Source organism: Phragmites australis, chromosome 8 (genome assembly GCF_958298935.1).
Source record: "Phragmites australis chromosome 8, lpPhrAust1.1, whole genome shotgun sequence".
NCBI lineage: Eukaryota > Viridiplantae > Streptophyta > Magnoliopsida > Poales > Poaceae > Phragmites > Phragmites australis.
Window position 1 is genome coordinate 25609760 of NC_084928.1, and position 16534 is coordinate 25626293.

The window sequence follows — 16534 nt, forward strand, 5'->3', positions numbered from 1 at the left end:
ATCCCGCAGTGTTTAACATGGTATTAACCAAGTTAGTCAATGTGCGGTTCTTCCTTTCGGCAACCCCGTTTGACTGGGGTGAATAGGGAGGTGTCCTGTCATGAATAATCCCATATTTCTCACAGAATAAATCAAAATTACTAGAGAAATACTCTCCACCACGATTCAACCTAATTCTTTTGATCTTTCTCTCTAGTTGATTCTCAACTTCTGCCTTATAGATTTTAAAGTGATCTAAAGCCTCATCTTTCGTTTTCAACAAATAAACATAGCAATATCTAGTCGCATCATCAATCAAAGTCATGAAATATCTTTTTTCACCCTTCGTCAACACACCATTCATTTCACACAGATCTGAATGTATGAGTTCTAGAGGTACCAAATTTCTCTTCTCGGCTGCCCTGTGGGGCTTACAAGGTTGTTTTGATTACACACAACTATGATACTTAGAACCTTTGACCATGAAAAAATTTGGAATTAAACTTATACTGTAAAGTCGAGTCATAGAACCAAAATTCAAATGACATAATCGTGAATGCCAAACTCTAGTATCATCATTAGCATTGCCACAAATATGGTTCACAGACTTATTGCTGAAATCAGAAAGAGAAAAACAGAACAGGCCTCCGCACTCATAGCATTTACTAATAAATTATCCATGCTTTAACACTACTACTTTATTAGACTCTAACACCACCTTAAACCCGTCTCTACAAAGAAGGAAGCCGCTAACTAGATTCTTGTTCATTGTAGGGACATGCTGCACGTTCCTTAGCTGTACGATCTTCACTGAAATAAACTTCAGATCTACCATGCCAATACCACAAACAGAAGCATGTGACCCATTCCCCATTAGGACGGAAGAATCATAGATGATCTGATAAGATGAGAACATTTAGATATCAGCACACACATAAACATATTGGTAGTTTTGTTTGGCTTATTATCTTTCCTTTTGTTCTTGTTATGGAAGGGCTTTTGCACCACATTAGCGCTAGTCTGTCCCTCGCATCCTTTTAGACTCACATCTTTAGCCCAAGCGTTCTCCTCAACATCAAGAGACGTGATCAAACTCTCAACAGTAATCTCTTGTCTCTTGTGCTTTAGAACAGTGGCAAAGTTTCTTCACGAAGGAGATAACTTAGCAACGATACCTCCAGTCTCAGAATTGCTTGATATGCACGCCGTACGAAACCCCTGAATGTGTTCCATATATGCTTGATGCTTGTTCTATTCATATATTTGATTAATTACCCAGTTAGTCAGTCATACTGTCATATTGTATGTGTTTATATATTTTAAGAGGTGTAAATCTGTGAGATGTTTGTTCCTTCGTTTTATGATGATGAACTGTTGTTTTAGAGATATGTAAATCCTATTGTATGCCCACTTATTTTGCTTTTGAAAGTATAAAAATTGCTTGCAAGTTTGAACTAATTTGTTTTTCTAAAATTTGCTTGCAGCAAAATTATTCATAATTGTTCTCTTTCTGATTGAAAATATGTAATAGCTAGATATAATATTGCTTTTGAATGGTTCTAATTTGTTTACAAAATTTATTGAACACCCGATTTGAATTGTTTTAATTTATTTCTTAAATTGCTCACGGATCTTTTGTAATTTACTTATGATTTTTCACAAAATTACTTATATAACTGCATTTAAGAGGCAAATGAATAGATGGATTTTTTTATCAAATGTTTTCTCTGTTTTTTTTTTCCACTCATTGAAGTTGATCACAGATAAATATTGCAAGCCCATATGTAAAAAGTCCAAAAATAAAATAAAATGCTCATATTTATATATTTTTTACTAAAAATAGATGTGTATGTCATAAGTCTAAAGTATCTATGTGCAGTTTTTAGATGTGTCCAATATTATTTTAAGGACACAATGATTGCATCTCACTACAGGACTTGCTGTAACGCGGCATTCACACAAAAATTAGCTTTGCAAATGTAGTCGAAACCTAATATGGCATCTTGATATCCTACGAGAACCTCCTCATTTCAACCTTATGACAAAAGAATAAGACTCTTATGTTAATTGGAAAAAAAATAAATTGTTGAAAGTTTCCACATTAACCCAAGATAAAGGAAAACATATCCTAAATTTTTGAGCTCGCAATCAATTTCATTTCACAATCTTTAACTTAGAATCTATACATATACTAACAAAAAACAAAATATAAACAATATACGAAACCATAACTTGGATATTTTCCAAAAAAGGGAACATAACTTTTCTTCCATGATTTTATATTATTATAAAATGGAAGAAGGTGAAAAAATAGGTTAAATATTCTAAAAATGGACATCTACTACAATAGAAATGGTCATCACTGCTGATTTAAACTGTCATCACTACTGGTTCCAAACTTGTATTGCTGTTGATTTTGGGATCGGTATTAAGTAGTTGGCAGCGATACTCGGTAGTACCACTGCTAGTTTTAGAACCGGCAATAATTCAATTATCACTGCCGGTTTATGTTACGAACCAGCAGTGATAGTTGGTTCCAAATATGATTTTTTTTTTACTGAAAACAAAAAAAAAATCCACTTGATGACCCTTCGAACCCTAGCTTCGCTTTTCTGATGAACCCCCGCGAGTTTTATGGGCGTCGAACCTGTGAATATAGAAAATTATGTGCACACGTAGTTTGTGGGAGTTGAAGCAGCGACCTCACCACTCACGCGAAGCTTCCTTACTATGTTTTAGTTGATGGATATGAGATAATTTATTATTTTAACTGTTTCTTTCCTAATCTTTAGATGATTATTTGGATATTTACATAGCTTCAAATGAAAATGATATCAACTAAAAAGTTGTAGATTCCTCAAGAGGTACAATTTTCATATAAAATTAGTTTTTATCCGACTCTGTATGAAAGACTTATGAATTTCTGAAGACAGGATATCTACTATTATCACTATCGATTTATAACAAAAATCAGCAATGATATCCCCTTCACTATTACTATCAATTTATAACATGAACCGATAGTAAAAAATCTATTTTTACCGTCAGTTTATATCAAGAATCAATAGTAATAGTATTAGTGTCAGTCCTTGACATAATCTGACAGTAATATTTATTTTTATTACTAGTTCTTTTTCAAATGGACTTTTAGTACTAGTTCTGGACAAGAATCATCAGTAGTACATTATCATTATCGGTTATATCTAAACCGGTAGTGATATGAAAGCAAGAAAGAGTGTTTATGTTGCAATGGTCCGCTTTGTGGGTCTTAACAATAATCGAAAACGCAACCATTAGATGTCATCGGAGAATACATGTACTTATCCCCTTGATCTCTAGCTTAGAGATAATAATCTCATTCCTAGATTTGTGATATGCCTACACAACCAACCGAATCTGACCATTTATTTACGATCAACTTAAGCAAATGACCAAAGGATGTGCGCAGCCAACTAGGACCCATTTACCAATAATACTCAACTTAATCGCTCCCAAAAGAAAAGTCAACTGGGACAGAGAACATTTTTTTATTAATTAGAGCTTTTACATATGCATGTGGTACAATTGGATCGTTAATTCTGAGTATTAAAATTGTTTAGTATCTATACACTACTATAGAATAACCATTATATATCGATCTATCACTGCTGGTTTTTTATGAGCCGACAGTGATAGTGTATTACTACCGATTCATATCAGGAGTCGACATTAAAAGTCTATTAAAAATTAACGATGATAATTGACTATCACAGCAAATTCTAGTCACGAACCGATAATGGTAGTATTATTATTGGTCCTTCTTATGAACTGGTAATAAAACTTGACTATCACTGCCCGTGATAATCCCTTTCAATCGGTAGTGATAACGTGCTTCACTGCCGGTTCTTGGATCGAAACTATCATTTTTCGTTGCCCACTGCTGGTTCTAAAATCGACAGTGAAGATAATTTTAGAGCTGGCAATGAATACATTTTCTATAGTAACGGTAGTTACACTTTTAATCATAAAAATTAGAACCATACAATAAAATGATTCTATACTTGTGTCTCAGCCGCACAATTGCAAGGGCTAATACTATATAATTAGAAGCGTTATTTTCTTCCTTGAGAACTGTCACTGACGGTTAACCAATGTCTTCTCCAAAATTAGTAGTGAATGTGGTTTAAAGTCGGTAATGAAAATATTTTTTTAGTAGTGGTAGTTGCACTTTTAATCATAAAAATTAGAACCATGTAATAAGACGATGATATTCTCGAGTCTAGCCGCGCAATTGCAGGGCTAATACTATCTAATTAGAAGCGTTATTTTCTTCCAGGTAGCCGCTTGTCATACATCAGGCTGAAGATTGTTGTACGAAAATGTGAAACCTTCTGTACAAGTGACAGCTTATACTATCCATTGAGATAATTTTGAGATCGAATTGTAGTCAAACTATCTCCCACTGCTTCACATGATAAAGCTCAAATATGAATCTCAAAGCCAAAGAAATGGCAAGGACGGTACGGCGATCGCTTGTATAAGTGGGAGAACCTCTACATATATAACATATCTGGGATATTTGTTAAGAGCTTCAGCCACCCTGCACTCCCGCAGGCCGCAGTAGCTTAATCCCCCGAAAGCTCGAAGCGGAGGCAGTACCGTTTCCCCGCCGCACCAACCCCCACCATGGCTTCTCCTTTCGGCCGAGCACCCACCGTAACATCACCAGAGCACCGCCCGGCGACGAAAGGAACGGTGATCTTCAGCTACACCTGCGTCGGCCTCACGGGCGCCGTTGTCATATCCGTCCTCATAATATTCTGCCAGTACCGCGTCCGCGGCCGAGCACCAGTCACCGCCGCCGGTCCAGGGAGCAATCCAGACGACGGCCATGTCAGCGTGGACATCGCCAAGCTGCCGGAGCTCTCGTACACCGAGTCCGCAAGACGGAGCGGCGGCGACGCGGCGCAGTGCTCTGTGTGCCTCGGCACGGTGCAGGTCGGCGAGATGGTGCGGCGGCTGCCCATGTGCAAGCACCTGTACCACGTGGAGTGCATCGACATGTGGCTGGCTTCGCACACGACGTGTCCTCTCTGCCGGGCGGACGTTGAGCCGAAACAGGGGGACGAAGGCCAGGCCGCGCCGGCGGAGCCGCCGCTGGTGCTGCCGGAGTAGTAGGGCGCCTGTCATCGTTGTTATCTCCTGTCTCCTGCAACGGGTATGTTAGCTTGTAGATTGTCAGCTGTGTTGTCTTCCCGTCTACTTGTACAGCTTGGTGTTTTAGTGCATTAAAAACAACCGGAGTTTTGTTGGGGTTCAGTAGTATATATCGAGGTCGAGGATCATATCTTCTTTTTTACGTTGCCATGAACTTGCAAGCTCGCACTTTCCAGCGTACAGGATGCTTTCTGTTTCCACTTTGCAGTTTGCAGCTCACCGGATACCCGCACACCATCTAATCCTGTTCGGCTGACTTCTGTACATTTCTCATTCAAGATTGCACTCTGAATAACATTCTGTTTCCCAGACTCCAATAATCCCATACAGGCCAAATATTTTCGGTTTGATTTGAATTTGGCCAAAGTTTGGCTCATTTTATTTCCATTCAAATCTCATCCAACATTTCAGTAAAATCTATCCAAGAATCTACGGATTAAATCATTGGAAAGTCTTACTCTCAGTTGACTGAAAATTTAGCAAGGCTCAGCCAATGATTCCTGTACGTCCAGCGGACGGCGTCCTCTTTGTCACCGGAGACCCTCCGGTGAGGTTAGTGTTCGAGTTAGGATGGGGGTTCACCGACCGGTGGGCTTAGAAGGCGGGCCGGGAGGGAGGCGGCCTGGCAGTGGGCTGCAGACTGCAGTAGCGGCGGGGAGGCAAGGCGGCAGAGGCAACACGGGCCGCAGGTTGGAAGAGGGCGGTGGGCTGGGATTGCGGCATGGCCGACGAGATGCCATAGCATTAGATCATTCCCAACCGATTCCTGTCAGAGTTCAAAATCCTTTAACGAAGAGATTTTCGTTCCTCTTCAGCGCTCCAATAGTTTCCCTTTACGGTTCTCGTCACGAAGGGATTCCCAAGGTCATTCCCTTCAGGATGGGATTCTCTCACATTTTCCTTCACAAATCCCTTCTAAGGGAAGCTGTTGGAAATGAGAGAAAATAAAAGGAATGAGAACGCGGAGGAAAATCGGGAAGGGAACAAAATGAAGAGAATATGGTTAGGGATGGTCTTAGGAGGCGGCAGCAGGCGGGATCGGAGAGACGAGGACAGAGGACAGCATTAGGGACTAGGGAGCACCTTTGCCGGTGAAGATGAGGCGACTGTGGTGGTCAAAGCGGCAGAAGAGGTCGACGGCGAGTCTCTCCAGCACTGGCCAGGCAGCTGGAAGGGTTCCGGTGTTGGGGAGTCGGTGTTGGCGAGGCAGCTGGCTGGGAAGAAGATAACTTCTCAAATGTCCGGCTAGAAAGAAGAGTCGACTCCATCAAGCTTTTGATTTTACGCCTCAAAATTATACGCATAGTTGGTTCTGGCGTGTAGCGAGATACAGACGCCGGACTGTCCGTCGACTTGAACTCGACGAGAGCGAATCTGCTCCTCAGGGATTAGAGAAGCTCTTGTTACTTGACAAGACCGATGATGACCCTCACGATCTCACACAGCGCTGGTCCTTCAACTCGACGGGAACGAAGAGACCACAGAAGCAAATCATTAGCACGCGAAACATGAACTCGTCGAAAAGCAAATTAGGAATAGAGAAAACTCAATGGAACTAGGAAACTCGAACTCACCCAGAACGAAGAAGAACAAGAGCAGATCGAAAGTTTTTTATTTGAGTATTTTTGACTCTATTCAACTTATCAAATCAGGGATTACAACTCAATATTTAAAGGACCTGCTAACTGAACTCTAAAGTGCTCATGACTCTAATTTCCGAATCAAACTCGAACTAACAAACCAAGCACCAAACGAACTCTCTGTCGTCCTTGCTTTTGCGTGAAACAAGTCCCTGATGCCCATGTGAGGATTAAGTCCAACATACTCCCCCTAATACTAACGTGGGCTGAGATCACGAATTCCCAGTAGATGCCACATGACCGCCAGCTTCATCGCTGGCAATGCCTTCGTTAGAGCGTCAGCTCGCTGCTCCTCCGTGCAGATGAACTCAACCTCAATCTGGCCTCCTTCAACACACTCACAGATGAAATCAAACTTGGTATCAATGTGTTTGCTGCGGCCGTGAAACATTGGATTCTTCATCAAAGCAATTGCCGATTTATTTTCAACAAACAATTTGACTGCTTTGGGATCTTCTCCTGTCAGGTCCCCCAACAGACTTCTAAGCCACAGTGCTTGGCATACCGCCACCGTTGCCGCCATGAATTCAGCCTCGCACGAAGACAAAGCCACCATTTTCTACTTCTGTGAGTTCAATGACACCATACTATCATTGATATAGAAAGCCATACCTCCGGTACTCTTCCTGTCATCCATGTCTCCACCCAGGTCACTATCAGTATACCCGGTCATTACTTCTTTTGTTCCTCCTCTTGTATACACAAGCCCATAATGAATGATGCCCTTCAAATACCGAAGAATCTGCCTCATTTCCTTGCGATGCATCATCGTTGGCTTCTCCATAAATCTGATTGCCACCCCGACAGAAAGTGAAAGGTCAGGTCTTGTATGGAGCAAATACCTTAGACAACCGTCGATACTCAGTTGCATCCACCGACTATCTATCTGGATCCTTATGCAGCTTTGCCCTTTGTTCCATAGGGAATTTTGTGGGATTGCAATCTAGCATACCGAATTGACCAAGGACCTTCTTTGCATATGCTGTTTGCTTTATTGTAATTCGCCCATCTTCTTACGCTACCTCAATCCCGGGATAGTAATTGAGCAATCCGAGATCGGTCATCTCGAACTCACTCATCATGTGCTACTTGAATCCCATGATCTCTTCTGAACTTTCTCCTGTCACAATGAGGTCATCAACATATACTCCGACTATCACACCTGCAAGACATGATCCTCTTGTGTATACGACCTGCTCTTGAGAATACCTGCTGAAACCAATCTGTTTCAAGCTTCTGTCAAGTGGAATGTTCCGTGCCCGTGGCGCCTACCGGAGTCCATACAACGCCTTGTTGAGTTTGAGCACAAGATGCTCTTTATTCTTCACTACAAGTCCCTCCGACTGGGTCATGTATACTTCCTCTTCGAGCTCACCATTTAAGAATGCTGATTTGACATCCAGATGATGAACTTGCTAACCTCAGTTGGCTACAACAGCAAGGATGACGCGTACGGTGTCCAGCCTAGCCACTGGCTCAAACACTTCTTCGAAATCGATTCCTTGCCACTGCACATATCCTTTCATGACCAACCTTGCCTTATGCTTGATCACATCTCCTTCTGTGTTCTTCTTCAATTTGTAAACCCATTTGCGTCCAATCGACTTGTGACTAGTTGGCAGCGTTGTGAGAGTCCATGTGTTATTCTTCTCTATGGACTCGATCTCCTTGGCCATGGCGTCCTCCCAGACTTGCTGTCCAGCGGCCTCAAGGTAGCAAGACGGCTCCTCCGTCTCCATGAGCATGGCCTTTTCTTCCACATCCCCATCGAGATCCACTCTTGGAGCATCTCTCATGATGTCGTCGATTTGCCTGTAACACACAGGTCCCTCATCTGTGCTACTGCTGCCGCTGCTCGGCAGCGGTGTGGTCAGATCGCCAGCAGGCGATTTAGGGGCCGGTGTCACCAGCGGAGTGGAGGGAGATGCCGAGGAGGTTACTACCGTGCGTGCGACAACACTTGTCCTGGTTGCTGGCCCTGCCGGCATCACCTCGCCGTCCAACGAAGTTGATGAAGGAGCTTGATCATCATGTGCCGCGGGCGTTGGCACACCTGCCGGACCACCCGCGAGTGGCACAGGACCGCCCACCGCTGGCTCAGTGCTAATCGCCTCCACAACATCAAAATCAGATGGCTCTCCGCCGCCTGCACTTGTACACCAGCTCCACTCCACACTTTCATCAAATTTAACATCATGACTTACATGAATTTTCCCACGCTATGGATCAAAGAGACGATGCGCCTTGCAACCGTCCTTGACGCCAAGGTACACCATCGGCTGGCTTCGGTTATTGAGCTTGTTCAAGTATGGCGTTGTTACCTTCGCGTGTGCCATGCAGCCAAACACACGAAGGTGTGCCAAATGTGGCTTCCTTCCATTCCAGGCCTCGAACGGAGTGCGATCGTGCAGCGCTTTCATCGGCAAGCGGTTCAGCAGATACACTGTGTGCCGCACCGCATCCCCCCAAAACCTTCTAGGCACATTCATGCTCTTGAGGAGGGATCTCGCCATCATCATCACAGTCATGTTCCTTCGCTCCACCACGCCGTTTTGCTATGGCGTGTATGGCGCAGTGAGGTGCCGTTCGATCCTGGCCTCCTCGCATAGCCGAGTGAACTCGCTAAAGAGAAACTCCCCACCACGATCAATCCTTAACATCTTAATGCGCCGCCCACTCGTGTTTCTCGACCTGCAACTTGAATCTTCTAAACACGGAACAGGCCTGATCCTTCATCTTGATCACATACATCCACATCCACCGAGTAAAATCATCAACAATTAACATGAAGTAACTGTTACCAGCAAGAGTTGAAGGTGTGATCAGCCCACAGAGGTCAGCATGTAGCAGCTCGAGTGGCTTCTCCGCCCTGAAATTTGCCGCTACCAGAAATGGCTGTCTCGCTTGCTTTTCCACCAAAGACCCTTGACATAGCTGGTTTGGGTGCGTGATCGGTGGCACTCCTGCCACCATCCCCTTGTTGATGAGCAGCTTCATAGCAATGAAGTTGATGTGACCGAGCCTCGCATGCCAGATCCACGCCGAGTCTTCAAGGCTGGTTAAGAGACACACCGGCGTCGCTTGATGCAGCTCGATCTTTTAGAGGCGATTTGGAGTTTACCTCACCTTCATAAGCAATTGCGCAGGACTGCTATCATATACGCATAGATGTTCAGCATCCATGATCACCTTGTGTCCAACCTCGGTAAGTTGTCCTAGGCTGATGATGTTGCTACACAGTCTTGGAATGTAGTAGACCTCATGCAACAGCCATTGGTCACCGTTCTTGCAGCTGAACACGATAGACATTAAGCCCATGATCTGTATCGTGGTGCCATCCTCGAACTTCACCTTGCCAGTGACACATTCGTCCAGATTTCTGAACTTCTCTTTGTCACCAGTCATGTGACTACTGGCTCCCTTGTCCAGGTTCCAAACCTCAGAGCAGAGCCTCCCTCCATGGTGTCGTGCAGTTCTGGCTTTAACTTCTCCTCATTCAGTAGCACGGCTCCCTGCTGGTGCTGCCATTCTTGTGCTGGCACTTCTGACACCACGAGTAGCAAGACTGGCTTGGTGTCGTCAGCATGAGTGAGATGTGTCTCCTCTTCCTTCTTCTTTGGTGCCTTGCACTCATTCATGTAGTGCCCCATCTTGTAGCACTTGTAGCACTTTATGTGGCTCTTGTTGCGGTGACCGCCGCCCGAGCCACTCTCCTCGTCATTGCGCGACGTCCCGCAGTGACACCTCTGCCACGGCCTCTGTCGCGTCCACGACCACCCCAGCCGCGGTTGCTGCTATCTGCAGCAAGGTGGGATTTGCCCTTGTTGCTTGATGAGGAGTCGCCACCATCTTTCTTCTGCCGCGCCTGCCACTCAGCCTAAGTGAGCAGCAGCTAGCCGTCGTTGGTGCTATTGCCACCGGATGCATGCGGGCGAGCACGTTCTTCAAATGCCTTCAGCCGCCCCACGGCTTCCTCGAACGGCATCTTGTTGATGTCGTAGAACTGCTCGATCCCGGCGATCACACTCAGGAATCGATCTAGCATGGTGTCGAATAGCTTTTTGACCAATGCAGCGTCATCGAGCATCTTCGCCAGGTTTGCGTACCTGACGGACATGTTATTGAGTCTTCCGACGTACTGGTCCAGACTCTCTCCCTCCTGCATACGCATGGCATTGAAGTCACTCTTCAACGTTTGCAGCCACGTGTTCTTGACACGATCCGCGCTGACGAACCTTGTCTTGAGACAATCCCAGACCTCCTTTGCAGTTTTCTTCCTCGCCACCTGCATCAGAAGATCCTCCGGGAGCGCTTGGAAGAGATGCTATTCGCCTTCTTGTCCTTCTTCTCGTCGACGGCCGCACCGGGCGCTGGCTCGACTGCCTCCTAGACGTCTTGATCTTCCATCATCGCCTGCACGCGAATCACCCAGCTCGTGTAATTCGTCGCCATCAATTGCGGGTACTGAAATGGCCCACTGCCGCTCTCCTGCGCCGCCTCGCCCTGAGGAACGATCGACATCTTCACGAGTTGGTGCCGACTTTGTTCCAGCAAGAAGCAAGCTGTTGACGCAGGTCAATCCAGCGTATTGGACTTATGCGTGTCCTGTTGGGCTCTGATGCCAGATTTTGATTTTAGGCCTTAGAATTATACGCAGAGTTGGTTCCGGCGTGTAGCGAGGTACAGACGCCGGACTGTCCGTCAACTTGAACTCGACGAGAGTGAACCTGCTCCTCGGGGAGAAGAGAAGATCTTGTTACTCGACGAGACCGATGACGGCCCTCACGATCTCACACAGTGCTGGTCCTTCAACTCGACGGGAACGAAGAGACCACGGAAGCAAATCGTTGGCACGTGAAACACGAACTCGTCGAGAAGCAAATCAAGAACTGAGAGAACTCAATGGAACTAGGAAACTCGAACTCGCCCAGAACGAAGAAGAACAAGAACAGATCAAAAGTCTTTTTTAGGATTTTTTACTCTATTCAACTTATCAAACTAGGGATTACAACTCAATATTTAAAGGACCTGCTGACCGAACTCTAAAGTGCTCAGGACTCTAATTTCCGAATCAAACTCGAACTAACAAACCAAGCACCAAACGAACTCTCTGTCGTCCTTGCTTTTGCGTGAAACAAGTCCCTAATGCCCACATGAGGATTAAGTCCAACACAAGCATGTTCCTTTGATATCTCAAGTTCTCCACGCCCGGAAGCAAGTCCATTAAAATTCTCATAACCGAACACACGATGACATTTCTGCAGCTCGCTGAAGTACAACTAGTGCGTACGGCAGCACGTACGTAACCTATCTCGATTATTGCATAAAAAAACCTCGCCAATGCATCAACCTTCATTCGGTTGAATTCTAACACCGGTTCACTGTATCACAGAGTCGCAACACAGAGCTGCCAATATACTAAGCTTCTTCTCACGGTCGCCCGTACATACCTTGAATCATAAATTGTCATGTTGTGCACCAAACGCGTACTCAACAATCCCTTTAAATCATCGTCCTCTTTGAATCATTCATCTTAGAATACTCATTTGATTACTTTTTTCTTTGTCTTTGACGCTTTGTACGGCCTGAAAGTCAGAGACGCGAGGTTGAGTCGATGGCAATTCTGTAGCCTTATCTAATACGCTACATCTTTTACTTTTTGAGTTTAGCAGCATCTATATCCTAAAAAAAACTCTACTTTATCTCTTAAGATGACTTAAATATTTGATTTTATTATTAAAACAAAGTTGACACCAATAACTCATTTATTTCTCCCTTGCTTCTTCCTACATCAATAGATATACGTACGAGCCAGCACGATGATCGAAGTGGAGTGGTCCACCTCAACTGGTGGGTGGAGGAGGCGAGGGGCTGAGTGCCTGATGCTGCACGCCAGCGTGGCGAGTGCAGCCTACACCCGCGGCTGGATGAGCGGCTGGGCCTGGCGTGCCAGCTCTGGCAGACGTCTACGCTCTGCCGGGACTAAAGTCCTATTTGACAGATTCAGATTTTAAATTTTTAGAACTGATTATATCTGTTAGAACCGATCATATCTAGCTCTAAAACATTCAGGATCTAGAGGGGTATTTGGTTAAGTAATTTATTTTTTATTTTAAATAAAAAATAAATATTTAAATTATTTTATTTTATTATACAAACTCTAGAATCAGCATAGATCTTGGATCTAAAGTTAAACCAAACATGCTGTAAGACTAAGACAGTAAAAAAAAATGTTCATGAGCTACTCGAGTTCGACTTGTTCTAGGTTTGATTCAAACTCAACTTATATCGAAACGAGCCAAATTCGAGCTTGGCCCAAGTATCACGAGCTTCGTGAGCTCGAGCTCGATAAGGCTCAAGTTAATGAGTATTACAATTTTTTATTTGAGTTTGTCACCATACTAAATCTATATGGTTTTAATTTTTTTTATGTATCTTCAAGGACTAAGAAAACATTGTAAGGATCGAAAGGGAGGGGTCATCCTTACTAGGTGACCACATCATAACAACCAACCAAAAGCGGCAAGGTATACTCGAGCTTTCTCAAAGTTTTTCCGTTAATGAGCTTAGGCAAGCCGAACCCGAGCCTACTTGAGCCCATCCCAAGCTGAGCCAACATCGTAGGCTCGCTCAGCTCGTTGACAGCCTTAGACAAGATAAAGCCAACCTTCGTCAACAACCGGCTGACAATGCGTATTTCAGTAGGGCGATTTTTGTACTAGTCTGCCGCGCTCTGCCATGCTCATTTACTCCTATCGGTACGTGTTTGGTTGCATGTATGGCATCAGAGATAATAGGTCACACACGCATAAACATATCTCTAGAACGAAAAGAACCGTAATAAGCGACAAATATACTAATTATATGTCCGAATAATATAAAAAAGAAGACTTAGCCATGAACTTGGAACCAAAAGCCCCACACACTACGTTAAAAAGCTCATTAGGGACGGTGTCGATGTACCAAGTAAAAGGGTACCCCGGTTAAACGGACCCACGTAGGGCACAAATGGTCAGGGGAACATTTCCTAAAAAATCTAGTCGGTCGATGAGCTACCCCAACCGGTGCAAAGCCTCCAGCGACCAATCTCGCCGCAATCTTCACACAAACCCACGACCAGCCCCCTGGTCACAGGACATGATTGGACATTTACCCGAGCAATCCTCTTCACCAGGCACCAGTCCCGATGGATAAGGTCGTAGGCGGTGCAGGAGGCGTGTCCCGTCCCATAGCCTTAAAGGCTGCGGTGTGAGACTCTACAAACTGGCGCAGTGCCACTCGATAGATGGGATGTTATCAGCCATTCAGTAGAGGCAAGTGGGTGAGAACAACGCACATAGGCAAGTGGACGAAGACGGCGCACAGAGGCAAATGGATGAGGACGGCGCACAGAGGCAAGAAGACGGGGATGTTGCAGAAGTGCACTGTTCTGTCCCGTCGCATTAAATGCAGCAGGATAAGGTTCTACAGGCTAGGCAAAGACGGTGCGCGGCTGCACGATGTACAATGCTGTTAGAGCAAAGTTACGTGCTCGGTACTCCGTAATGATGATTTGAGTAAATATTAGAACGAGCAGAGGCCATCTGTGTAGAACCGGCATGTTAGTTCTCCCTCTCCCTACTATATAAAGGGATGAAGACCCCGTTGTAAAGACACGGCAGATTAGTTCTGACAATCCTCTAGAACATTACTGTAACCAAGTAAGATCTACTATAACACGTAAAAGAACCAAGACGTAGGGTTGTTATCCTTCGGAAGATCTGAACCTGTGTAACCCCCGGTGTCCCAAAATCCTTCATTTACACAAATAGACATATTCTCTCCCTGAAACACCGTTCACGCACCTACTGGCACACCCCGAATCACTGTCAGGGATTTACCCTTGACAGACGGGTGTCACACCCGTCACTTAGAACGCGTCATTAATATGGACTCGTCAGTGATGAGTCTAGATCTGTCATTAAAGACACATTAGTGACAGATTGTGTTTAAAAAACAAAATAAAATAAAATGCAGTTCAAGAGTTCAAGATTACACTATCAGATGATAATTATAGGGTGCATTACAGGGTACAATCTGGCAAAATAGCACTTGCAGACGATAATTATAGGGTATATTGCACTATCCCGGAGAGATAATCCACCTGACGCATCTCAAGACAAAAATAAGATAAAACATCTTAATAGTTAACTTTCGACAGACAACTTGACAGTGGGAGAACATGCCTATCATCAGATTAGAAGAGAGATGTTCCTTTGCCCTTCTTATCTCTCCACCGATTTTGAAGTGCTTGCACCTCTGAAGTTGTAATGAAAGTGTCAGATACATGGAACACCAAATACAGAAAAAAAAAGCTAGAAAAAAATGATGGTAAAGGAGAGCAAAACGACCTTAATCGGGTGTGCTAAGAGTAGTGCTTGAAGCTCTGGCACTGCAGCTTCAGCACAAGCAGAAGTTTGATGCCAAAAAATAATCTGCTGAACATGCAAAAGAGGATAAATAAATACACTGGTCATCTTATTCTCATCTATAATAAGCTATGTAAAGAACCACCACAATGGACTGCCAAGCATGAAACTAAACTTAGTTTAGAGGGTTACACTCGTAGTCATTTTCTTGTCTTTCGATCAATTCACACCAAAGGACTCATATAAATCAAAATAACACTATCCATATTATTCTTCCTATTGCTCATCGACTAGAACCATGCCACATAACACTTTGGTGACAATTCTAAACTGCAATGCAGTTCAAGAGTTCAAGATTACAGGCAATCAATCACTCATCAACAAATATTACCATTATTTCTAGTTAGACAGAGAACAAAACAATCCACTCGTTCAAGCTTTAGCTTCACTGATCATGATTCTAAGCTCTTCTTTACAAATGACTATGAGCAATTATCAGCAGTCATAATGGATAATACCAAAATCAGTAAACTAAGCTAATTTCTATCAAATAATTGCATTGAGTAAGAGCCTAAGAGATGCTTCAAGACTTGAAAGCTTTCCAATGATAGCTGCTTTTGTGAAGTCCAATTCAAGTGGGTTAATCTCCCAATTAGCCTTGTTTGTTAGAGGTGGCAGAATTATCTTCGGTTCAAAATGGTTTCCAGTTATCCCCTACAGGAAAAAGAAAATCAGAGAAAACCAAAGCATCAAAGAAATATGGATCCAAGCATTGGGAGAATGGAGAAGTACATAGGATTAGAGCGAGATGAAGCAACACTGCTACTCCAGGTTCACGATGTGGTTGCGACCTTCGTCATTGGCCTTGCAGTTCTCGGTTGATGGCACTCGCCCTCGAAGAAGAGCTCGCCGCCGTCCTGATGCAACCTCGCCTGCACTCGTTTGTGGGCTCCCGCAGTGTTAACTGGGATGGCGAGGAGAGTTATCCATTAGTGACGGAAGATAACGAATACTTCATTAATTATTTAGTCATTAGTGATATGTGTTTTTATAATCCGTATAATCGAATCATCAATGATAATTTATTAAGTGACAGGTTGGACACATATTTAATTATAAGAAACCGTTTAAACTGTATTCTAAGTAATTCGATTATTTATTTAATCATTACTTCAATGATTAACCAGAATACTATTTTGGTAATCCCAACACGTATTTTTATCAAGCTCGGAATATATGTCTTTCCAATATATCACATCATAACATAATTTAATAAAGAGCAAGTAATTAAATTATATTACAAGTCCTTAA

General features: G+C 43.8%; 1 protein-coding gene and 1 long non-coding RNA gene across 2 annotated transcripts; one reads left to right on the plus strand and one right to left on the minus strand.

Moving 5' to 3' along the window:
- The first annotated feature begins 4428 nt into the window (after positions 1-4428).
- Positions 4429-12715, plus strand: LOC133925911 (RING-H2 finger protein ATL39-like). Its single transcript, XM_062371652.1, has 2 exons — positions 4429-5176; positions 12614-12715. The coding sequence occupies exon 1, from the start codon at positions 4645-4647 to the stop codon at positions 5131-5133; it is 489 nt and encodes a 162-aa protein (XP_062227636.1). The 5' UTR covers positions 4429-4644; the 3' UTR covers positions 5134-5176; positions 12614-12715.
- A 2187-nt stretch (positions 12716-14902) lies between these two features.
- On the minus strand, positions 14903-16177 carry LOC133925912 (uncharacterized). Its single transcript, XR_009911031.1, has 3 exons — positions 16016-16177; positions 15206-15937; positions 14903-15113 (listed from the first exon to the last, which is right to left on the minus strand). It is a non-coding gene; the product is annotated as an uncharacterized LOC133925912 (long non-coding RNA).
- Between the last annotated feature and the right edge of the window lie 357 nt (positions 16178-16534).

Bases quoted from the DNA above. Each gene is read 5' to 3' on its own strand.
- LOC133925911 (XM_062371652.1), top strand. From the start codon at position 4,645: ATGGCTTCTCCTTTCGGCCGAGCACCCACCGTAACATCACCAGAGCAC.